This window comes from Cervus canadensis, chromosome 28 (assembly GCF_019320065.1).
Source record: "Cervus canadensis isolate Bull #8, Minnesota chromosome 28, ASM1932006v1, whole genome shotgun sequence".
NCBI lineage: Eukaryota > Metazoa > Chordata > Mammalia > Artiodactyla > Cervidae > Cervus > Cervus canadensis.
Window position 1 is genome coordinate 30,698,040 of NC_057413.1, and position 26,934 is coordinate 30,724,973.

The 26,934-nt window shown below is 35.6% G+C and overlaps 1 protein-coding gene across 3 annotated transcripts in view; it reads right to left on the bottom strand.

Annotated features, from left to right (window-relative positions):
• The window catches only part of LOC122429209 (CD2 associated protein), an 84,442-nt gene that overhangs the window by 29,171 nt on the left and 28,337 nt on the right, over positions 1–26,934 (bottom strand). For 2 of the 3 annotated variants that reach the window (XM_043449459.1, XM_043449458.1), the window contains exons 2-6: positions 25,565–25,725; positions 12,153–12,306; positions 5,999–6,099; positions 4,659–4,779; positions 1,493–1,683 (exon numbers count right to left, since the gene is read on the bottom strand). In XM_043449459.1, coding sequence (XP_043305394.1) covers positions 1,493–1,683; positions 4,659–4,779; positions 5,999–6,099; positions 12,153–12,306; positions 25,565–25,725 — 728 coding nt within the window. Of the gene's footprint in view, positions 1–1,492; positions 1,684–4,658; positions 4,780–5,998; positions 6,100–12,152; positions 12,307–18,213; positions 18,480–25,564; positions 25,726–26,934 lie in introns of those variants that run through there. The other variant, XM_043449460.1, reaches the window with a different exon arrangement.

Here is a 26,934-nt window from a genome sequence, read left to right on the forward strand (position 1 = left end):
CCGCCTGCCAATGCAGGGGATACGGGTTCAATCCCTGGTCTGGGAAGATCCCACATGTCATGGAGCAACTAAGCCTGTGTGCCGGAACTACTGAGCCCATGTGTTACAACTTCTGAAGCCTGCACTCCTCGAGCCTGTGCTCCACAACAAGAGAAGCCACGGCAATGAGAAGCCTGTGCACCACAGCTAGAGAGCAGCCTCCGTTCACTCCAAGTAGAGAAAAGCCCACACATCAGAGAAGACCCAGCACAGCCAGAGATTTAAAAAAAAAAAAAAATTATTAAAAAAAAAAATGGCAAAGGAATGCTTACCAGTGTAATCAATAATCAGATAAAGTTATTCAACATAACCATTGCTTTAGAGTTAGAAAGGGACCTCAGATCATCTAGCCTCATAATGCAGACACTGCTTCTAGACACTCCTAGCTGTTACAGGACTATATAGCACCATGCCAACAAGAATTCTAATCTGTACATTTAAAACCAAGAATGAATTAGGTCCATAATCCTAATGTCAGACAGTCACACAGCCAGGAAAAGGCAGAAGAGAAAGTGCAAGCTCTCTTTCCCGAACCTAACTTATTATTATATAAGAAAATATGTAACAGGCTGGGAAAGGAAGAAAAAAAGTTGAAACTAACCATTTTAGGAGAAAATTTCAGAATATATTTCACCAACCAAAACAGTCTTAATAGTGAAATGTAACTTAAAAAAACACAAGTAAATACTAAAACACTTTCAAATATTATGAGTTAAATAAGACATAACAAAGGAGAACCAGAAGGGAAACAATACTTCAAAAGTCAAGGGACAAGCCTCCTGAAGTAAGTACTCAAACTAATCTCCAAGGTGTTAACACCAGAAACAACAGACCTGAAATAAACATCCTAAAGACTGTAGCTATTTCCCCCCCAAAGTAAAAACTTAATGATTTATTTTAAAATCTCTTATTAGATGGTACATTCTCTTTGATTTACTTCACAATGCCAGTGAAATGCTAGTAAGAAATAAAGTTCTCCATACATCTAGGGCTAGTGATTACTAGATTTCATCACTACTAACAATCCAGAGAAAAATTAAGCAAGGCCTAATTTAACTTACTATCTCACTGTGAATTCATTTTAAAATGGCCCATTTTAGGGCTACTTCAAACTGGAAGGCAAAACATATAATTTTAGCTTTAAAAGGAAAACAAAAATATACTTTGCTTTTATATTTTTATACTATAATAACTAAAAACTTTAAAATTTCCACTAAGAAAAGTTTGTGTTAAATTTACTCCCCCAATCCAATTTTATAAGAATCAAATGTAAACATTAAAGGAAATCACTTAAGCTTAGAAAAACAGTTTCTCACACTCTTCTCATTCATAACCTATCACTAGCAATCTCAAAAAAGAAAAGGCAGCAGAGTTGCAAACTAATTGTTACATTTTTAAAATGCTTAGAGAGAGAATGAAGGGGGCCAATCTAAGGAAAGCTCATCACTACTACCTTCTCTGGTTTTTTCTCCTCTGTTTCACTACTGGATGTTCTTGTTCTCAGTTTCACAGAGCCTTCTTTAAAAATATCTCCAAATCCAATTCCTCGAATTTTCTTTGGCTGGGTAACTGATGCAGGTGCAGTTTCAGTCCCATTCCCCAGAGAGTGGGGTAAAGGTGAGGTAGGCCCAGTCAAAACAGTTTCTGAAAGGATAATTGGTTTTTAAAGAATGACACCTAAAATCACAAAAACCTTGACATTCCACTTCCATAGTATTTATATCCTATACCTCCTAATAAAAAAAAGGTAGAATAAAAACAAAATTGCTGAGTAGTAAAATATCCTAAGCACTTTATACTGATTTTTTTCTATATTTAAAAACAATTTTATATATTTCTAATTAGTAAAAGGCCAATCAGAAATGCAGAAAATCATAGTATACCAGCTTCTTAAGAAGAGTATGTCAAAATTTACCGCTTCTTTACAAAGATGACACAAGACAGACAGTAAACGTACACAGCATGCTCAGTGACATTCAATGTACTGAATGAACAGATATATACATGCTGACTTAATAATATTCATACTTAGAACTTCCCTTTACGTACTTCAACTTTTAAATTTCAGATTTGGGAATGCACTGGATCCATGGGAAATGCCATCAAACCCACATATCACTGCTTGTATTTCTCACAGGGGTGAAAGTACATGAAAAGACAGTTTTACAGGCAAAATACAAGGACACTCTAAACAACAAAGACTAAGAATATTTGACAAAATGAAAGGGCAGTCACTTTATTATAAAAACTGAAATACAACACTTCTCTAGAGAAGCAAAGCTTTTCCTGAAATTGACTACTAAAAAGATATTAATCTTGAGATTTTTATATAGAAACCACTAAGTAATAGATTATAAATTTACCATATTCCTATTAAAAAATATAAAACGGGGCTTTCTTATAGCTTTTATTCCACAGTTCTTCAATGAAAACAGAGGGCATGAAAATAAATTACTCATAAAGGCTCAGGTAATACTGTCTACCTACTGTCTAGAGTCAGAATTATCTTCTTAGCAGTAATAGCCAGAGTTTAACTGGTCAAACCATGAACACATCCCATATACTTCATTCTATCTATTAAAAGAAGAAGGAGTGTAAGAAGAAACTATGTAAAATAAATGCAGTGGACATGGCATTCCAATACTAAAAACAAAAAAAGAACACATTTTATAATGTACAGTTGGTAATTCCTGTAATTCATCTATCTGAAATAGATGCTATTTTACTGACTAAAGAAGACTGTCAAAACATCAGTTAACACAAAAGATGTTATATTTCATTAGGACACAGGAGTAGTGGACCAATCAATTCTCTAAGACCCAATGGGTAAGATATCAAATGCTTAAATTAAAACTCAAAGGACACCACGTCTTCACTAAAGTTCTAAAGACCTTATAAAGTGCTCACTTCTTGGCACTTACATCAATATGCAAAATCTCTCTGCCTGAAAATTCGAGTTTTTAAAAAAAGGGAAATTACAGTGTACTTCAACCACTGACTTCCCACCCCATAATCACAAAGCTCCACTTTTAGAATGCACTGTTATTGTAAAGGGGTTAAGCAAGCAAGGAAGTACATTTTTAACAGATACGATTCTGCCAGGTTACGAAAATTCAAATAAGGCTGAATAGTGCAAGGAAATGCCCAAAGTACTCATAATTATGAAGTAATGAACTACTTCCAAATTTAAATTCAATTTCTTTTGCTACTGATCCCTCATGGACTTTGAATTTCATACAATATTTTAAGGGCTCAGTTTATATGGCATCGTAAAGACTATTTCACTATACACTTTAATTCACACTAAATTTTAATGTTAAAAATAAATATCAATAGATACAACATCTATGACACTTCATGCCAATATGTGCCCGAAGTAATTCAACGGACAGTTTGCAAAGTAGTAATTGTCCCTGCAACATTCCTATGTTGAAATCCTAGCTCCCCAAGTGGAGAGGTGGGGCTTCAGACAGGTGATTAGGTCGTGAGGGCAGAGCCCTCAGGAATGGGATTAGTGCCTTACAGAGGCTCCAGACAGATCCCCTGCCTCCTCCAACTTGTGAGGACAAAGTGAGAAGTCAGCAACTATGCACCAGAAAGGAGCCCTGCTCTTGGACTTCCCAGTTTCCAGAACTGTGAGAAATAAATCTCTTGTTTTTATGCTACCTAGACTGAGGCATTTTGTTACAGCAGCTCTAATGGACTAAAATAACAGCCTTCGCATCTTGACACTACACTGTCTTTGAAATAAAAAAGCAATACCAACACACTTAAGGTTGTATGTCTACACCTCATTACCTATGAATCTATGGAACCATTATAAAACTGCCAAATAACACGACTGTGCAAGTGTGAATCCCTGAACATTTTCACGATATACTTTTCCATAAAGAAAAATATCTACTTATCCCCATGCCAACACTTATGAATTTAATGTCTCTTAAAAAAAAAAAATCTCTCCTAAATCCCTCAGCAGTTCACAGATGTAATTCCAAGTTTTGGGATAAAGCTTTTTCAATTATACTTTTGAATGATGAGCAAATTTAAGAGTAATTTATAGGAGTGTCTCTAAATGACAGAGATCACAAAATTATTAAATGACATTCTGGCTGCACATGGAAAACAAAATCTACTATGTAAATACAGAAAATCAGAGGAAGTTTCTTTTAAACTTCTAATATTTCTTAAGTAGTCAGGCCATTTGCAAACTCTGATCACAAATGTATGTAAGTAGACCTTAAGTGGGAAGAAATCAGGTAACTTAAGCAGTATCATTTCATAATAAGGGTACTATAAAGTTTACTTTGGGTTGAAGCAGACATCAGAGGGAAAAATAGTAAATTATTTACCTAGAAGGGAATACCCACTCCAGTATTCTTGCCTGGAGAACACCATGGACAGAGGAGCCTGGTGGGTACAGTCCATGGGGTTGCAAAGAGTCAGACACGACTGAGCGACTAACACTTTCACTTTAAGTCCTTGTCATAAGTTGCTTTTTTAAAAAATAGATAAACTAAAGCTCATAGTTCAAAAAGATGAGAGACTAAAAATATACAAAATAAACACTAGTCATATACAAAACTTGTTTAAATCCATTCAAAATTTTTAAAATAGTCTACCTGAATCTTCCTGGGCTTCATGAGTTTCAACATCATCTGTTACTTCTAATTCTTTCACAAAATTGGAGGGAAACAGTCCCAACTTGTTGTTCAGGGTTCCACTCCACCAGCCTTCTTCCACCTGAAAGAATTCACAACTCAAAAATAATAATAGTTTCCCTTAAGTTTTCACTTCCCCCACAGAAAAATTGAGCTATAGAAACGAACAGGCACAAAGTTAGTGGTGCAAAATAATCCCTTTAAATCTATAAGAAAAAACAAAGGGGAAAAAATTTTAAGTAGATTAAATCTATGTGGATTGAAATAATCAATAGCACTTTGTAACCCTTCCACAATGAGATCTTATAATAAACCACAGAACAGAAACAAGCCATCCAATCTGAATTCTGGACCCTTGCAACTGACAAACCTAACAAAACAGTGTTCTCTGCCACAAAATTTGGAATGCTGCAACAGGAGATAAGCCAATTCCTTATCTGCTGTGATTCCATCTCTTGTTTGTAAAATGGGGATAAAAATTCCTATCTCCTTAGGTTGTTCATAAACTTAAAGGAAATAATAAGCTTGAAACACTTAGAATGGTGCATCAGGAATAATGTGAGCTTGATGAACACTGTTATTATTGCCACCTGGTAGAAATAAACCAGAACTGCCTTTTATATAAACACATGGAATTTAACAAAAACTAGTGATAAATTACATGTTATCAGACAAAAATCAGTTGCAGTGGCAATACTTGATATCAAAATATATACTCTGAAAATGGCATCTTTAGCTGCTAAATAAAACTTTGATATTCCTTTAATGATAAAAGTAGATATATGAAAAGCTATTTTTGAAATATTTAAAAATCTTATTCTAAGATATTAAAATGAGGCAAAGAGTTTTGGGGTTAATATTTGAATGTGATAATTCAAACAAAACAAAGCTTTTCCATTCTGCTTGCATACATCTCTGCTGTGCAACAGGTAATAATCCTTCTATTTTTATGGTTTGTGCCTAAAGTTGAATTAAGAATCAAAGAATGGTTTATATGCTTAGCTACTTAGATTACATCAATTTTAGCTTAAAAAAGAGCTTATTTTATTTTTAAAGTCAAAGATACAAATTGAATAGACAAATATTAGGCATAGCAAGGATGAATAAAGCTTTATTTCTACAATTAAACAACCTTCCTTTAGGTCATTAAAGATCCACTTTAAAATCTGTATCTTAAAATTGAAAAAAAAAAAAACCTGGCAAAATAAATTTAAAAAATTGATATTCTTACAAAGCATTTTTCTAATACCCAGAGCATCAATTCTAATTGCTGCTTTATCTCTAATATGTGTTTTCCTTACCTCTTCACTAATATCAATAATATCTCCCACTTTAAGCTCCAGTTCATCCTCATTTTGTGGAATGTATTCAAAGAGAACTTTACACTGACGCTTCTTGGTCTCTAAAAGAAGTCACATAAAAAAAATTAAGAAAGATCTTTAAAACAAACAGTAGCACCTTTATTTACATACCATGTTTATTGTCACAGGATTTATATGTATGAATAAAAACAGAACATGGAAGCATTCTGAACAGCTAACCATAATCTGTGCCGTCTGGCTTTCCACCTTGCCCCCCACACTAGAATCTCTTCCTTCATTCTAAAATAAATTCAAGCCAACTACAAATAAGGTAGGCTCTCAGAAATGAAATCAGATCTAACTGATTATACAAAAGTAAACTTTCCACTGCCAATTTGAAAACTAGAAACACAGGCTTAAGACACTATTGACATAAAAAATTTATCACAGACAAGTCCTTCAAACCAGTGATTTTCAGACTGCTTGATCAAAATCTACGAATACTTTAAAGGCACTAAGTCAAGAGTATCTGTGCTTAAAAAAAAAAAAAGATAAAATGCACAAATCTAAAATGCATTTTATCTTATTTAATAATTCTATTTTCTGACAGATAAAAACACAAGTGAAGACAAAAATAATTTCACTTTAGCTTTTTAAACAAGCTTTATTTATTCCGAAAAGTAATGATCATATAATGTAGGACTTCAAAAGATGTAACTAGTTTCTTTTTAATGAATATCAGTATCTTTTTAAACAATTTAAAGTTAATAAAGAGTATTAATTAGCACCTCTGCCCCTAAGCATATATGTCAATTAACTTCAAGCAATGTAGGACTTCAAAAGATGTAACTAGTTTCTTTTTAATGAATATCAGTATCTTTTTAAATAATTTAAAGTTAATAAAGAGTATTAATTAGCACCTCTGCCCCTAAGCATATATGTCAATTAACTTCAAGCAACCTAGTGATATTTTAATCAAAAGCTTTGCTTTTGTCTTGTCTTTCACACTAGCATAATTCTCCAATTTTTTTTCCAAGACAGTATGCAAAATTATTTGCAAAGGAACTTCTCATTTTTAAAAGGAAAATCCACATTGGATAAAAATATCTAAGTAGCCCCTATCACTGTCACAAAATGTGAGTCATTTATTTAAAAAAGAAAATATCTTCGTATGATTCCGTATTTTTATACAGCTTACTCTTAAGTTAGAATGACTGCCTATACTGAACTTTTCTATTAGTTGGCAGCACAACTTCAGGAATTTGGAGATTCTTCACATTTCAAGTGGCACATATAATGTCTACCCATACATATTGGTCAATAAATATTTACTGAATTTCTAAAATGTATCAGAACCTTTGCTAAGCACAAAAGAAAATGAAATTTAAGAGTAAAACTGTCAATAAAAGGACATGTAGCATTTAATTTTTTAACTGTAGTATTTTCTTAACCTAAGTAACCTCCATACAGCTTTTCAGAACTACAAAGAAATTAATGATCAAGTATTTCTTTAAATCAGTATTTTGTAAGTAAAGCTATTAATAAGAAAGCAAATAAAGAAGTGTAACAACAAAGGCAGTGACAAATTTTTATGTACCAGTATTACTCCAAGTCCTTCATAAACACTTCCCACACAAAAGAGCATAAAAACTTGCTAAGACATATTTTATCAAGGAGAAACAGGAACTCCTTCCCACTGTATCAGGCTGCTTTCTTTACAGATTAGAGTGCTTTACCATAACTCATGTCCTCTAGTCATGTTGGATCCTTATTCTCTGAAAATACCATGGACTTGTTTATCTTCATGGGTCTTTCAAAGGCTGCAATTCTAACTGCAACACCATACTCTCCAATTTTTATGTGAATGATATGTCCTATCTAAAGAAGAGCTTAATGACACTTTACTTGATGACTCTGGTATAGAACTGCCCTTTGAATCTGAACTGCATATTATGTATGTTTCTAGACATCAAGCAAAGAGCCAACTCATTGGAAAAGATCCTGATGCTGGGAAAGATTGAAAGCAAAAGGAGAAAAGGGCAGCAGAGGATGAGATGGTTAGATAGCATCACCAACTCAATGGACATGCATCTAAGCAAACTCTGGGAGATAGCATCACCAACTCAATGGACATGCATCTAAGCAAACTCTGGGAAGCCTGGCGTGCTGCAGTTCATGGGGTGGCAAAGAGTCAGACATGACCTGGTGACTGAACAACAACAAGAAGTATGGTTCTTAATAGTGTAAAACACTGCAATAACAAGTACAGCCATTTATAGAGCATTTCTTATAATATTTACTTAACATGTTAATACTGTGAAAACCCTATAAGGTAATTATTACTATCATCCCTGTGTCAGAGTAACTTGGTATTCTCCTCTGTTAAATTGTGAGTTTTGAATCATTATCCATATCCAGTTTTTATTTGGCAGATTTGACTGTCCACATTAACATTGCTCTTATGGTCCTCATACCCACAGGTATTACAGTATTCATCACATAAATGTCAAATAATTTCAGAAAGACCTTTTAGAAATAGTTTGTATTTTCAAATGTAAGTAATCACAAATGGGAAGTATTTCATGGTTCTTAAAAAAAGATCTAAATATCCAGGTCAAACAGAGTTCTTGAGTACTTCTTATATTATTTCTCATTTAAGAACACTGTTTTAATTTTTCCCATCAAATGCTAAAATGAAGAGCATATCATACTCAGAAGTTGGGAGGCTGAATGCCAAAATTTCAGAGATAGCAACAAAAAGATTCCTGATCCACTTTTAGTTTCATTTAATTCTGGAAAGTAAATCGTCAAACTTTATTACAGCATTTTCTAATGTAAAAAAAATTTTATTATCAATTTCTTTCTCCAGTAAGCAAAGGTAATCATCAAAAGTAAAGAAACATCAAGACTGAGCCATTTGCTACATGGCTGAATCTTTAAAATTTTTTTCTTATCCTCAGCAATAAAAAAATCATATTAAGCCAATAAGTGAAAAATTTAAGCTATTCAAGATTCTAGCTATACTGCTGAGATACACACTTAAGATGATCAAAATCTTAAAAAACATTATCATCATCACTATCACGAAGAAGAAAACTCATGTACTTAGGGATGAAGTATCATGTCTAACAACATATTTTCAACAGATAGATAAAGCCAACATAACAAAGCAAGCTTAGGCGAAGAATATACCACGTTTAGCAGAGAATTATTATTTCAACGTCTCTGTAAGACTAAATTTTTTAAAATAAAATAAAAAATCACAACACCTTACCCCATTCATTTGAGAGGTTGCAGCCAGGGAGCAGTCATTTGAATGAGGTTTTATTCCCCTTCTAAGTCAGAATATTTCAATGTCAAATAGCAGAGCCTGAACTACTAATATGCCCCTTCCTTTTCACATGTATGCTGCAAAGATGTATAATCAGTGACCAAAACTTTGATGAGATTCAGAAATTTACCTTCTTCAGTACTGACTCAAAATTGGGAGGCATGTTACCAAAAGTTATCGGAGAATGAAACACTATGTGGATTATATTCTGGTCAACCAACTTTTAAAGTATCATCATTTCTTTCTGTACAACTACCAATGATGTATCAATATCAATCTCAATGCATCTTTTGCATTCAAAATAACTAGATGGAAAATCACTTCTGTAGCATGAATTCCCACTAATAAGGAATACAACACGCCATGAGTAGATTCATACCTGGTATCAAGGTTTTCCAAACATAAAGTGGAATATCCACTAATAAATCACACTGCACATTATATACAATTGTGATGCTGCAAGACATCAATTCTTTATTCCAAGTAAAAATATTCTACACCATTATCTCTGTGCCCGATTTTTACAAGAGTCTCAGCAGTGATGCCATTTGTACATGTTTTTGCTATGAAAGTGTAAATTGGTTCTTTTCTATAATTTTAGCAACTTTTCACAATCAACTTTGTCCTGGAAAATTTTCTGTGCTCAATCTAAAAAATAACTGTCTTACTAAAGAAGATGCTTAATTTATATGCAATAGCAAAAGTTTCAATGGTATCATGACCAGACTTTGCAAAAAAAAAAAAAAAAGCCAACGCTTTTTGGCTTTGGAGAGAAAAACAGCTAACAATTCCAGTCTCCAGATATCTATCACATTAACTATGTGAACTTTTCCTTGTGGTTGCTTAGACAAAATTCACCACACATGCAGATTCGCTGGTCTTGGCAGAGATTTGAACTGAACCTTCACAATACAGTGTTTATCATTATCAACCTTCACAATGGTTTGGGTTTTTTTTATATTAACAGTATTGATTAAAAGGGTATATACTACTATTTAACATTACAATGAACCACTTTTGAATAACTGATCTATTTCATAAACTAAGGAAATGATGCAAACTAACAGTAACAAAAAACTCTGATTAAAAAAAAAATTAGCTGCTTTTCCTGGAAAAGTAATCTGAAAGCAAAAACAACCTGTATCCTGTTTTAAATGTTACTTAGCACACCAAGTGACTAATTTAGCTTTGCAGCACATGCACTTAAAAACAAGTTATGGAGGAACCTGAGGAAAAAGCCTAAGCCTCTGGGCACCAACTGGATAATGGTTTCTCCTTCTTACAAGAAAAATTATGAACAGTGTTCTCAAAGAAGGCAAAGTTCAGTGTCCTTTCCTATTAGAAGACAAAATAAACTTGACATCCTTTGTCTAGCCTCTACTTAAGAAGTGTGTTCCTTTGTAACGCAGTAGAGCTAAAGAAAGTAGTACATATATCTTACAACAGACAGAGATGATAAGTAACTATTTCATGGGTCTAAAATTCTCCTTGTGCACAGAAATTCTACGTAGAGATTCAAGTATAGGATGCGGAAATAACTCTGTTATCCATTCCCCAATCTCCAAACAGTTTCAGAGTCCAGGACAACGAGAACTACTGAACAGCCCACCTTCGGGCAGAAGACTGAAGGCAGTACTGGTCATATCTAAGTATTGTCTGTACACTGCACTTACAGGGAGAAAAGAAGAACAGGGAGCACCTTTTAACTGGTCTGTCTCTGTGTCATGAAATCTGCTCATTTCATGAACACCTGTTTTTATTTTATGAAAATAATCAAGAGTGATATAATCTAGAAAGTAGGGATCTCCCCTGACTTCACAGACAGTAGCGCAGAAAGTAACAGGTTTAAGATATGAGACTATAAAAATCAAAAATAATCTTATACTTATGAAACGTATATAAACAAAATCCCTTTATGTTATAGGCTACCTGGTACACAAGGTAGTGACCAACATCAAACACAAGGGGCCCCAACATCAGAGAGACTGATGTGGGGAGTGGCGAGGGAGGGAGGGGAGGTGGGTTTTAAACAAAAGAACGATCAAAGATAACTGTGGATAAATACTCATTTATAACTTATTAAATCAAACTGAACATAGCATTCAGTCTCTAAAGGGGCCCCAGGTTTACTATGTTAAAGCACTATCTGCTCCCAGGCTTGAAGGACTTCTTTGAGTAACAGTCTTTCCAAAGACTAAGTTTTTGACAACAGCAATATTACTAGTCTTTCTATTTTTTTAAACCACTTTTTCACCAGCAGTAAAACAAAATTCAAGAGTCTAAATGATCTAAGGTCATAAGACAGATTCAAACTAATGTCTGATTTTAAACGTGGCACTCTCCCTCTATATTAAACCCTTCTCTTAACATATTTACACCAAATACTTCAAAGGCACTCTGCTAGGCCAACCACCTTGGAAAACTGAATATCCATGTTCAGATGGCTAATCACTAAAGAAAATGTATTATCAAATGTTTGCATCTATACTGCTTAAGGATGGCAGACATTTTAGCATCCCATTTAATGTTTAATAAATAATATTCAAGTAAATTTAAGACAAAGGATTAACTATCCAACAGAGCCTGTAAGACTAACAAGAAAACAAAGCCTTCCATCTTAATTTACAACTCCTATAGACAGCCCATGCTGGATTACCATATGAAGACTGACATGGGCCCATAACTAGTAACTGAAGAATAAGTAGGAAGTTTCTGTAGTCTGCTACAAAAGGTTGATTTTCCTTAATACAACTTATGAACAGTTAACTATAAAACAAACTTCTATTTTGATTTAAATGAATTAGAAAAAAATTATTTACATACTCTTCTTAATGTTTTTGGTTTGTGGAAGTGGCTGAATTCCTCCAGGTAGAAGTCCATAGGTGCTTATTCGTTGTATGAGATTTGCTACAGCCCCGTGCCTTTCCCGCCTGATGGGCAAACTGTCATCCTTGGATTCTGTCTCTCTCTTAATTTCCTACAAAAGGGGAAATCAGCAAATAGGCAAATTAAGCTGTATTTTATTAAATTAAATCCTCAAATGCAAAATACCAAAACCAGGTACACTGATCATTATATAAAACAAAGTATCAACAGTTTGCAACCTTTTTCTCTGCCCACACGCGTATCTAAAGAATATTACACACTTTGGTTACAGCTCCAACAAAATTTTATTTATGGACACTAAAATTGCAATTTCATATAATTTTCACATGTCATTAAATACTGCTCCTCATTTCATTTTTTCCAACTATTTATATAACTCTTAGCTGGCATTCTCAGTTCAGAGACACTATAAAAACAGGAGATATTCAGATTTGGTCCATGGGCTGTTGTCTGATAAACCCTATTCTAAGTTACAGGTCTAAGAGAAGATAGGTAAATCTTCATGAAAAGAAGTATGAAGTTTTACTGGAAGACATAAAAGAAGATATAGGAAAGAGAAATTATGCCATGTTCAGATGTTGAAAACTCATTATCATAAAGATAGCATTTTTCCCCTAAAATTGATGCAATGCAATTGAATAAATATGTCACAGATTTGGGAAAGCAATTAAATAAACTAGTTCTAAATTTGTAGAAAAGGACAAATGACCAAGAACAGCCAAAATACTTCAATGAAAAGAAAGTGAGGGGATTTTTTTTTAAAATTAAGAAATAAAGAAAAACCATATGATACTATGAATTAGTGTGTATTGGCACAAAAACAGATATAGTGATAAATGAAACAAAATCCATAAACAGAAAAATGATTTACAACAGGAAAAAAGGGAGAGGAAAATATTGATCTTAAATACATGGTGCATGCAGTGTTTCACATTTAGGCAGCAGGGAATGAAACTGGATTCCTGCCTCAAACATTTAATATTAAAATTAACAGTTTCAGTTCATTAAAAAGTAACCAACCACAAGAAAAAAGTAAATCACTAACCAGAAGGTATTTTTCACATATAAGGCTAACAAAGAATCTATATCTCCAGGTGTTTATGTCTACTGTAATGTTAACTAGTTGTTACTCTAGCTGGTAGGATTTCAGATTATTATGTTTGATGCTTGCTTTTTTGTGTTTTTTTTTAACAAGGCGTATCATTTTGCAAACAGAAAATTTTTTCATTTTGGAATAACTGTTAAGTTGGTGAGAAAACTGTGAAAACTATTAAAGTATAAATCATAGAAGACACACAAAATATTTCACCCTGTAGTGACTGCTTCATTTTTACTGGTAATGTATGTAAGGAAAACTACTTCAATTTGCTACTAATAATAAATGACACACCATATGAAAACTTCAGTTTTCAGATCACACTAAGTTTTTCAAACTAATAAAAATATGAAATCTATTTAATAACTAGTACTAAAACCTCAACATGCCAAAGAGTATTAATTTTGGATTCTCCTGAAGGTCTCATGAGCCACCTACATTTTAAAAAGATAAACATCATATCTCTGAAAGCTATTGTTGCCTCTCTGGTACAAGAGAACAAGAACTTGGCTTAATATTAAAATCTTATTCCTCCAGGGAAATAATTCCAGTTTGACCCAACGTGAGACAGGAGACAGATTCAGGAGACAGATACCCTGGGTGTAAATCTTCATTCTATCCTGTTCATAGGCTAAATAGATATTTGTGTTATCTTTTAATAAAAATTAACCATATAAACAGGTACGATATACAAGACAATGACAATGTCTACCACTTCTAAAAATATAAATTTACAACATATTGCTCAAGATCTAGAAACATTTTGAGAACCTTCAATATTCACTGAGAAATCAAACCTATGAATATTAGATAAAATACATCTTCTGAGAATAAAAGACACAAAAAGAGGAGGAAAGCAAACAAAAAAAATATACAATCTACAGTGCCTACAGAAAACTCAGGTTTACAGCCCTCCATATACACAGTGCCAACTAAGCCATTATCAAAAGTATGAAGTGACTTTAGGCTCTAAGCAAAATTACAAATAAGGTAAGGTCCACTTTAGGACCCAACCTGCTCCATCTCTGGAACCTCTTCCTGTTACAATTTACTACCACCAGATACACACACACACACTCTCTCTCTCCAATCTCTCTCCCCTTTCTCTCCCCCTTCTCTCTCCCTCTACTCTAGTCCCTCATTCCTGGACACATAATGCCTCCAAACTATTCTTTGGCTATCATCTTAAATAGCAATTTTATTGAGCACCTATGAAGGGTTAGTAAGGCTTCTACTGTTTCTTCCTTCTGCCCTTTATTTTGATGATGTGAAAGTGCTGCACTCAACATGTCAGCAAATTTGGAAAACTCAGCAGTGGCCACAAGACTGGAAAAGATCAGTTTTCATTCCAATCCCAAAGAAAGGCAATGCCAAAGAATGCCCAAACTACTGTACAACTGCACTCATCTCACACGCTAGTAAAGTAACACTCAAAATTCTCCACGCCAGGCTTCAGCAGTACATGAACCGTGAGCTTCCAGATATTCAAGCCAGATTTAGAAAAGGCAGAGGAACCAGAGATCAAATTGCCAACATCCGCTGGATCATCAAAAAACCAAGACAGTTCCAGAAATACATCTACTTCTGCTTCATTGACTATGCCAAGACCTTTGACTGTGTGGATCACAACAAACTGTGGGAAATGCTTCAAGAGATGGGAATACCAGACCACCTTACCTGCCTTCTGAGAAATCTGTATGCAGGTCAAGAAGCAACAGTTAGAACTGGACATGGAACAACAGACTGGTTCCAAATCAGGAAAGGAGTATGTCAAGGCTGTATATTGTCATCCTGCTTATTTAACTTATATGCAGAGTACATCAGAGAAATGCTGGACTGGATGAAGCACATGCTGGAATCAAGATTGCCAGGAGAAACATCAATAACCTCAGAAATGCAGATGGCACCATCCTTAAGGCAGAAAGTGAAGAGCAGCTAAAGAGCCTCCTGATGAGCATGAAAGAGGAGAGCGAAAAAGCTAACCTAAAACTCAACATTCAGAAAACTAAGATCATGGCATCTGGGCCCATCACTTCATGGCAAATAGACAGGGAAACAGTGGAAACAGTGACAGACGTTATTTTGGGGGGCTCCAAAATCACTGCAGATGATGACTGCAGGCATGAAAAATTAAAAGACACTTGCTCCTTGAAAGAAAAGCTATGACAAACCTAGACAGCATATTAAAAACAGACATTACTTTGCCAACAAAGGTCCATCAAGTCAAAGTTATGGTTTTTCCAGTGGTCATGCATGGACGTGAAGAGTTGGACTATATAGAAAGCTGAGGGCCGAAAAATTGATGCTTTTGTGGTGTTGGAGAAAGACTCTTGAGAGTCCCTTGGACTGCAAGGAGATCCAACCAGTCAATCCTAAAGGAAATCAGTCCTGAATATTCACTGGAAGGACTGATGCTGAAGCTGAAACTCCAAAATACTTTGGCCACCTGATGCAAAGAACTGGCTCATTTCAAAAGACCCTGATGCTGGGAAAAATTGAAGGTGGGAGGATAAGGGGACAACAGAGGATGAGATGGTTGGATCACCGACTCAATGGACATGAGTTTGAGTAAACCCTGGGAGTTGGTGATGGACAGGGAGGCCTGGTGTGCTGCAGTTCATGGGGTCACAAAGAGTCGGACATGACTGAGCAACTGAACTGAGACTGAGAATCAGCCAGTAAATAAAATATTGACATGTTAACACTGTAACATCTCTTTCCTACAGAGTTCACTTCCTTTACTGACTTTGAAAATGACTCCAGGAGATGCAGTGAAAGAATGAGCCCTCACTTAAAACAGTATCATGTACTGACAAAGTCAGAAAACTAAACCTCACTGTACAAATAAGGGAAGTCTCCTACACAACAGGTAATGTCAATACAAAACCAGTCAAGAAAAAAATACAGTATGGATGATTGCCGTATAGATAAGAATGTACTACACACTGATTTGCTTGTTTTCATAAGGATAAGAAAGTAAGGTAAGGAGTAGGAAGTAGTAAATTAAAGGAAAAAAAGAAAAACATAAGCAAGTAAGAAGCAGCTTTAAAAAGGTGGAAAGGATATAGTTACTCTTGATCTGAAGTAAAGAAGAATACTTAATTTCAATCACATTAATCAAAAAAAGATAAAAGGTTCATCAATAAAATTCATGAACCACTCCACCATGTTGAAATATACCTATTTTACAGTTTGATTATCTAATCATGGCCAGTGAACGACCATCATCTGAAAAGAGAAAGCAATTACCTCTAGAACATAGAAGCAAAGGTCACAAAGAATAATAAAAACCAGATTAGATGGCAAGAGCTTTCTTTTACTTCTCAGATGAAGGAGACAGATAACTTAACCAACAAATTTCTAAACAGAGTTACAGCTCTGCTTATGCTAATTAAAATCTGAGGAATACAGTAGTCCCTCCTCATCCACAGGGTCCCAAGACCCCCAGTGGATGCTTGAAAATGCAGAGAACACTGAGTCTTACATATACTATGTTTTTTCCTATGTATACATACCTAAGATAAAGTTTAGTTTATAAATTCAACACAATAAGAGATTAACAACTGATAATAAAATGATTTTAACAATATACTCTAATAAAAAGTTACGTGAATGTGGTTTCTATCTTTCAAAATAACTTACAGATATAATGCCTTTTGCATCTTAACTAAGCACTTATCACATACTGTGGCAGTAACTTTTCCAGTCTGAGGTAAGACAGCAAAACTAGTATGAATTCGTTTTTTCTCCTTCACAATTTCACAGACAGAAGATTCCTTCTTACCGTAGATCTTAGCAACCTCAGCATATGACTTTTTCTTGTTTATTAAGCTTTCATACCTTTTCACTCATAGGAAGCACTTTATGATTTCTATTGGCATATCTGAATGGTCAGCATCACTACTCTTGCACTTTGGGGCCATTATTAAATAAAACAAGGGTTACTCGCCCACAAACACTGGGATACTGAGACAACTGATCTGATAATCAAGAGGGCTACTTCTAAGTGACTAATGGGTAGGAGACACTAGACAAAGGGATGATCCACATCCCAGGCACAATTTAAAACATGAATTATTTCTGGAACTTTCTGTTTAAGCATTTTCAGACCACACTTGACTGTGGATAACAGGCTTCAAAAAGCAAAACCAAGGATAAGGAGGGAACTACACTTAATTACTTTTAACATTCAGGATTTCCAAGTGTTATACAAAACTAGTACCTTCAACTTTATAGAAGTATAAATCAGAAGATACGGAAGTGATATTACTAAAGAAAAGAAAAATAAGCAAGATTACATGTTTACTTGATACACATCCACTGTTAAGGGTCACATAAAATCAAACTGTCACTTATTTCATTCAAATAATAATTCTTCCTATGGAAATAGTGGAATAAGATTTTAAAACTAAATCAGAATGTGATACTTTAAAAAAAAAAAAAATCACTGAAACTCTTTCAAAGTATCCATCTCATCATCATCTTATTTCCCATATTGCTATTTAACTCTTCTTTAAAAGCACTTTTAAAAAGATGTGAATAAAGATTTAATGTCTACTTAGCCATTTAACTTATGAAATCTAGAAATAAAATGAAAACAAACATTTCTGAAGGCAAGACAAGTTGTCACACTACATAATATTTAAGAAAAAAGCAGGTGTAAAGATTTGAATTTTTTTTCTAAACCAGAAAAAAAAATGTGTTCAGAAATTTAGGTCCAAAGAGTAAACAGCTGAACAATTTTTACTTACTTACCAGCTAAAGTGTGAATAACTTCTATTTCCTTGTTCCTTATTATACCAGAAAGACTAAAACATATTATTATCAAGCTCTGAGAACTCTTCAAAAGGGACCAAAATCCCACTTTAAATTAAAAAATATAAAGAACAGCAATTCACTTACCAGCTCTGAAACATCTTCTGTGGACATACTCATTTATTTTTTAAAGCACTAAAGTAAAACCAGTATTACTAACAGATCTTAGAATAACCCGTAGTACCTCCACGCTAAGTATAGTGGTCACAGGAAAGCTGCTTCAAAGCTCGAACATTAGCATCTCCTACCACAAATACTGTCCTGCTAATACTCTTCAGGTCCAACTAATAAAAATAATTTCTTTTCACCTCTTTTGTATCTTATTCCATTGGTATTTCTCTGCTTTCTCCGTGCTGCCCTGTGTATCAACACTGGTCACACTGTCAAGTGTACCTTGAATAGTAGTGCCCCTCCCACTCTCCTGCCCAACCTCCTGACTCACTCTCAATGAATCAGACCACAGCCTCTGCCATGCCCGACACTCCTCAGGGAACAGAGTCCACTAACGCTTAGTAAGTGCATACCACCAGTCAGCTGCACTACTAGCTCCTGTCATGGTTATCTTAACCTTCAGAAAAAGTGAAAGTCACCCAGTCGTGTCCAACTCTGCGACCCCATAAACTATACAGTCCATGGAATTCTCCAGGCCAGAATCCTGGAGAGGGTAGCCACTGTTTCCTTCTCCAAGGGATCTTCCCAACCCAGGGATAGAACCCAGGTCTCTTGCATTGCAAGTGGATTCTTTACCAGCTGAGCCACCAGCAAAGTCCTAACCTTCAGAAGCAAGGCATAACTTAAAGGGTATCAAATATGCTTATTACCTTTTTACTGAACACTAATCTATTCTTATGTTAAAGGTAATTAATATTACATTTTTCTGAACACTAGCTTTATAACCACAGCTTAAGGGAAAAACAGCTATTCCTACACCACTTCTAAAAGGAGAAACTTCCATATTGTGAGTTTTTAGACTGTTAAAAACATGTATTATAATCTATTAAAATGCATCACCATCTAGATTATCTTGTGGAAAGATGGAATACATTTACTTTTCCCTACTTCTCCCACTAAGCAGTTTAAACTCTGAACATTACATAGACATAGAATACAGAATAAAAAAGAAAATTTAATAGCATCAAATGTTAATAAGAACATTAAAGAAGAACACTCTTTACACCACTGGTCAGAGTTTAAATTAGCATATTTATTTAGTGAGAAACCTGACCGCTGATGCGGCACATTCTTAGCTACGCATGTAATCTACAAAGGGACGGTCACTGCAGCACTGTTTTTAATAGCTAAAAACTAGAAAATAGTTAAATATTCATAAAATATGCTAAAGACATAACATGGAACACTATATGGCTATTACAAATTGAATCCTAAAGGAAATAAGCCCTGAATAATCACTGGAAGGACTGATGCTAAAGCTGAAGTTTCAATACTTTGACCACATGATGTGAAGAGCCAAAGACCCTGATCCTGGGAAAGACTGAAGGCAAAAGGAGGCGACAGAGAATGAGGTGGTTAGACAGCATCACCAACTCAACGGACATGAATCTGAGCAAACTCTAGGAGACAGTGACAGTGTGCTGTAATCCATGAAGTGGCAAAGGATTGGACACAACTTAGGGACTGAAGAACAAAGGAACTTCTACTGTATGTGCACTCTATGCTTACTCCTAAATACCTGACATTCGGGCGGGGGAGGAATCACACACTGAAAAACAATGATTCTGTGAAAACTTCTGAATCAAATACTAAATATACCAATGATTAGGCTAAAGGTAGAATTTGGGACAGACAACTCTAAACCTATGCAAGCTTTGGAAACTGACCACTAAAAATGAAAATAAATAACATAATCGGAACCTCAAAAGATGAGCAATAACCTAAGATTACCCAAGGAGTTATGACGAATAGATTCTTCAGGAGTTATTAAAGATGCATAGAACAATAAAGTAGAAATGGTGGCTAGTGGATACTAAGATAATGCAGACAGAAGCAGAGGTAAGCACCAGAAATTAAAAGCCCTTATCATGTTAGGACTGTGTAACTTTGAGGAAAATATCCAGTTATAGAGGATCAAATTAAAAAAAAGGAAAAAAAAGGTTTTAAGAGCCAAAAGAACTCCTGTCTATGCAAGCAGGTAGGTGAGTTTTAATTTTTTGCTGAAATTAAAATTCTACACTCTATCACAGCTCACCTTGTCTAGAAAATAAACAAATACAACTTTGTCCTGACTTCATTCCTCTATTTATCAATCACTGATAAGTGAATTAGCATTATAAAACACATTTTAGGAGATGTGACTATATTATGCATCCACATCAAAATCTCACTTTAAGTATTTTAAAAGCTGCAATCTGACACAGTAATTATGTAAATGTATAAATCACACAAAATAGTCTTTATTTATGCACAGGTAAGTACATATAAAACTATGTGTTAGAAGGATACACACAGCTTCAGAACACAGGCAATTGGGAAAAAGAGAAATGAGAAGAGGGTAATAACAAAAAACTCAATGTTATCTGTCATATTCTCTTTACTATAAAGTTAACGCTCTGAAGCAAAACATAACAAAGTGACAACATTCTTACATTAAGTTCACAGATCCCTGGTCCTACGGTTTTTGTAAAATATTTTCTAAATCATACGTAAAGATGAACTAACATTGCAAAGAGACACTGAAAACAGATATGTTAGCCATACACAAAAAAACTCATAGTATCTATAATGTTTCATAATAGGCTGCAAAAACAATGTGACCTTTCCATCCATCTTCCAGCCCAATGCTGCTCTTCAGTACAGTCATTCAAAACAATAACAGGAACGTGAGTTTTCTGCAGGAAGCTTCATTCTACCGTCGACACCACAGTTCTGTGTTTACAAAGGACCATGCCAGTGTCCCACTAGAAAGCTTATTTTCCAGTAGACAAAAAAAAATTACAATTTTTCCTTGAATCTTCTAATACGCATCTGAAATGATAAAGTCAACTACCTTACTAAACTGTGGACTATCCACTGTTGTTCATCACCTGTGGTAAACTTTTTGATAAAAATTCTGCTTTTAGCCTCTTTAATAAATGGTGCTGGGAAAACTGGACAACTACATCTAACGAATGAAATTAGAACACTTCCTAACACCATACACAAAGATAAACAAAATGGATTAAAGACCTAAACGTAAGACCAGAAACTATAAAACTCTTAGAGGAAGACATAGGCAGAACAGTCGATGACATAAATCAAAGCAAGATCCTCTATGACCCACCTCCTAGAGTAACAGAAATAAAAACAAAAGTAAACACGTGGGACCTGATTAAACTTAAAACCTTCTGCACAGCAAAGAAACTATAAGCAAGGTGAAAAGACAGCCCTCAGAATGGGAGAGAATAATAGCAAATGAAAGAACTGACAAAGGACTAATTTCCAAAATATACAAGCAACTCATACAACTCAATACCAGAGAAACAAACCACCCAACCAAAACGTGGGAAAAAGAACTAAACAGACATTTCTCCGAAGAAGACATACAGATGGCTAACAAACACTTGAAAAGATGCTTTTTTGCTCATTATTAGAGAAACACAAATCAAAACTACAATGAGATATCACTTCACACCAGTCAGAATGGCCATCATCAAAAAGTCTACAAACAATAAATGCCGGAGAGGGTATGGAGAAAAGGGAACGCTCTTGCACTGTTAGTGGAAATGTAAATTGATACAGTCACTATGGAGGACGGTATAGAGATTCTTCAAAAAACTAGGAGTAAAACCACCATAAGACCCAGCAATTCCACTCCTAGGCATATGCCCTGAAGAAACCAAAACTGAAAAAGACACATGTATCCCATCGTTCACTGCAGCACTATTTACAATAGCTTGAACAAGGAAGCAACCTAGATGTCCATCGACAGATGAATGGATAAAGAAGTTTGGTACATATACACAAGGGAATATTACTCAGCCGCAAAAACGAACACATTTGAGTCAGTTCTAATGACGTGGATGAACCTAGAACCTATTATACAGAGTGAAGTGAGTCAGAAAGAGAAAGATAAATATTGTATTCTAACGCATATATACAGAATCTAGAGAAATGCTTCTGAAGAATTTATTTACAGGGCAGCAGTGGAGAAATAGACATAGAGAAAGACTTCTGGACATGAGGAGAGGGGAGGAGAGGGTGAGATGCATGGAAAGAGTAACACGGAAACTGACATCACCGTATGTGAAATAGATAGCCAACGGGCATTTGCTGTGTGGCTCAGGACACAGGGGCTCTGTACCAGCCCAGACGGGTGAGACGCGGAGGGGGACGGGGGGGAGGTTCAAAGGGGAGGGGATGTATGTGTACCTGTGGCTGAGTCATGCTGAGGTTTGACAGAAAACAACAAAATTCTATAAAGCAATTATCCTTTAATAAAAATAAATAAATAAAAGGCTAAAAGAAATTAAGAAAAAATCCTGCTTTGTAATGATTTTATGTTTATAGTAGAGTTGCCAAGGTACTGCCCAGAGTTCCCACATTATCTTCCACTCAGTCCCCTCTAATACTGATGCCTGGTATAACCATGTTACACTTGTCAAAACTAAGAAATTAACACTAGTACATTACTATTAATCGAACCACTGACTTTATATCTGTTTCATAGTTTTTCCACTAACATCCTTTTTCTATTCCAGAATCCAATCCAGGACATCACAAAGCATTCATCACTATATCTCCTTAGTCTCTGCTCAACATCAGTTTCTTAGGCCTTCCTTGTTTTTTAATGACATTGAAATTTTTGAAAAGTACTGATCAGATATTTGTAAAATGTTCCTTAATTTGGGCCAGTCTGATGTTTTTTTCTCACAAATGGACTGCAATGATAGGTCTAGGGGAAGAATAAATACCAGAGGCTCAGCAGACACATGATATCAACATAATTTATTACTGACAATGTTAGCCTTGGTAAAGGCAGCATTTGCTGAGTTTCTCCACTGTCAAGTTGCTATTTTTCTCTTCCATCTATTCTTTAGTCCAACCCACACTTGAAGGATATTTGGGGGTAGGGACAGTATCTACAAATATTACTTGGAATAATTCTGTAAGATTTATCCTTTCTATTCCATTATTTACATAACAATCTATTTATATCAGCATTTATTTATTTAGACTCATGAATATCTATCTGCTCTTCAAATACTAGGTTATTTTGCTGCTCAACCAATTTTCCACTTGGCATCTATGTTGCCTTGACATGGGCCATCATTTTGTTTTTTCCAAGTTCTCACTCCTGGCACTACCGGCTGCTCCAGGCTCATCCTGGGAAGGCCGTGTTGCAGCTACAGGATCAGCCACTCCTCCGAGGAGCCTCCTTTCACTGGAAAATGATATTCTGAAACCAAGAAGTGAGCACTGGGTGTACTCACTGGTACTGGTGCGTCACTGCTTCCAGGCCCGCAGTGGAAGAAGTGAGGAACATAGGTATGCATGTGTACTGACCGGAGTATAGACACACACATATGAAATTATTTCTGTATGTATCTGTATATATTTTAAATTAAACATGAGTTCATGTTGATGTCTCCCAATTCTAGTCCACCCTGTGGTTCATTTTAATCCCAGATTAAGCTTCCCTCCATCTCCGAGCAAACACAAACAGCACCCTCTACTAGCAGGCAGCTCTTTAAACTCAAGTTCTATAATGAGCTGTGCTGTAAGAGGACAGGAAAATATAGTTTAAGAGGGGAGTCCCATGACAGGTCATCTCCACTACCAGGACCACATGTCAGCACCGGGACTGCCTGTCAGCACACAATTAAAAAGAAAACCATATTAATACTTCTTACCAAGTTCTTTTTTTTTTTTTTTAACCACTGTTCTATTACTTCAATATATTTTTCCTGAAAAGCCACTTTCCACCCTTACCTCCCAAAAAAGAGAGAGAGAAGGCTGCAGCTTAGTATATACAGACTACAGACAGGCCATTTTTTTTTTTTTACAGGCCATTTTAAAAGGAAGAAAACAAAGACATTATGTGATTTTCCTTATATCATTCTACCAACAAAGGCAGGCTTAATTTGACTGTGTTTAAAATCAGTTATTCTACTTCAATTTTGACAGCATCTGCTTTACACTCCACTTTAGATTAGAAGAAAGTCAATTTGTAAAGTAAAAAATAAACAAAAGAGCTCAATTCCTACTACAGCTTTTCTCAGGTCTTTCAAGGGGTAAAATGTAGTTAGTTCACCTTCTCTAAAACCAATTAACAAAGTATGTGTTCATACTTAGCAAAACCACAGCTGAGCAAATATTTACTAAGAATTCACACCGCACAGACATTCTAACAACTACTCTGTAAGTTGGACAAACCAAATGAGAGATAGACTTGAGCCTTCCCAGAAGAGCTCACAGCCACAAATTCATAAGAAGAGAGATGTGGCTGAATGTAAGAAAACTAATCTAGGAAATAAAGACAACTATAGTAGTGTCAGTTGCTCAGTCGTGTCTGACTCTTTGCAACCCCACGATCTATCCACGGAATTCTCCAGGCAAGAATTCTGGCGTGGGTTGCCATTCCCTTCTCCAGGGGATCTTCCCAACCCAGGAATTGAACGGGGGTCTCCTGCATTGCAGGCAGATTCTTTACTGTCTGAGATACCAGGGAAGCTCCGGGTTAAGACTATTATAAATGGCATGTAAATATACAGATATCCTTTAGTTTTTTTTTCCCTCCTCTAAACTTCTGAGAACTTTTTTAGTTTGTAATGTATTTAAAAATCTTGACTGTTTTCTGGCTGAAGTGACTAGAACATTATTTAAAAAGGAATGTTTGGTGGTTGTTGAAGAGTATCTGTTACTATGAAAGATAACTGCTACAGTGCTGAAACTTAAAAATAAGAATACAAGATTCTCAAAGCAACAAAACCAGTAAGTGTTTTTACTCATACTTGAGTAAAGAGGCAACTATCTCAGATTTCAGTTCAGTTTCTGTTTTATTAACTATCCAACCTTGGGTAAACACCATTTAACCTCTCAACCTACATGTCATTGATTTACAATGGGGCTATGGTCTGCCCTACTTCCTCCACAAGACTTTTAGGCTTAAATGGAAATGTAGATAGCAAAACTCTTTGCAAATTACAAAGCGCTACCTAAATTACGGGTAGACAGGTACACACACACACACACACACACACACACACACACACACACACACACACACACACACACACACACACACACACACACACGAGTTTTATAATCCCCCAGGACACCAGGCAACAATAACATTCATTACAGTGATACCTGAGTCTCCAGTTTTTTAAATACCTGACTAAAAATTTATCTAAAATATTTTAGTGTTAAAAATATGTGTATGCATTTCTTCAAGATTAAATCCTATGAAGCAATAGCTAGGAATGTAACTGAGTGTGCTTACCTTTACAAAATTGTCAGGGAACATTCCTCTCCTCCCATTTAGTTCTCCTTCCAGCCATCCTTCCTCCTGTAGTTTTCTCACGTTCCTGATGATTTCCCCAACTCGAATAGTTAACTCATCATCATGTATAGCATCATAGTCATACTCCACAATATAGTCAACTAAGGAAAAAAAAAGAAACAAACATCTAAAAAACTTAACTCATTAAATACTAATCATATTAATAACTTAAAACTAAGTAGCCTATTTAGCAATGATAATATAACAAAGACACCATCAAAGCTTACTCAGTTTTTCATATTTGGCTACATCAGCAAATTTCAGCAAACTTCTTTTTTGCCTAAGTGTAATGCACAGTACCTGTTAAGGAGAAACCTCAACGCAACGTACAATGGACCTCATCGGTTATTCTGCCAGTCAGCTATGCAACCTTTGTGACAGACTCTGAGGTGGTCCCCACGATACCCATCTCTTGACGTTCATGTCCTTGTGTAATTCTCTGTCCTTCAGTGTGAACGTGACCTATGACTGACTTCTAATCAACAGAATATGACAAAGATGACGGATTGTATGTGATGACATAAGGCTGTAATATCCCCTTGCTAGGAAACTCTGTCACTTCCTGGCTTTGAAGATGCAAGTTGTTTTGTTGAGCTGGCCCATGGAGAGGGCCACACGTAAGGAACTGAGGAAGTCTCATCTCTGGATGAGAGCCCACAAACAACTGAGGCCCTCAGTCCAGCGGCCCACAGGGAACTGAGTGATGCCGACCGCCTCGGGAGCCTGGAAGCAGATCCTTCCCCAGCTGAGAAGCCAGCCGTCATCAACACACTGATTGCTGCCCTGCAGAGGACGCAGCCATGCCTGGACCGAAGAGACCACAAAACCCTGAGAGAACAAATGTGATTATTTTTATCTGCTAAGTTAGTGGCAATATTTTTCACAGAATCGTAGAAAAGGAATACACCCCGAAATGAAGGCTGTTAAGGATTTTAAGGTTATAGGCCAGCATATAAGCACACTATTAACATTTTAACTAGTCATACCTCCACTCATCTTTTCTTCATCCTATAAGAATGATTAAGGAAAAAGAACACATATACGCAACTACACCAAAAAAGGAAAAAGAAAAAGGAAAGGGAGTATGGGCAGACCCTGCTGGCTACCAAACAGCCATCTCCACACCGACTCCGACTCCTCCTTCCTTTCTCAGTGAATCCTGATTTTGTTCGGGTATTTTGGGACCTTTTACAAGTGAAGCTTCTCTCAGACTCAGAGGGTTAAACTATTCTAGACCAGTACTTTTCAAATACTAACATACAATCAGGTCATCCTGTTGATCTTCGGAATCTTGCTTAAGCGCAGACTGA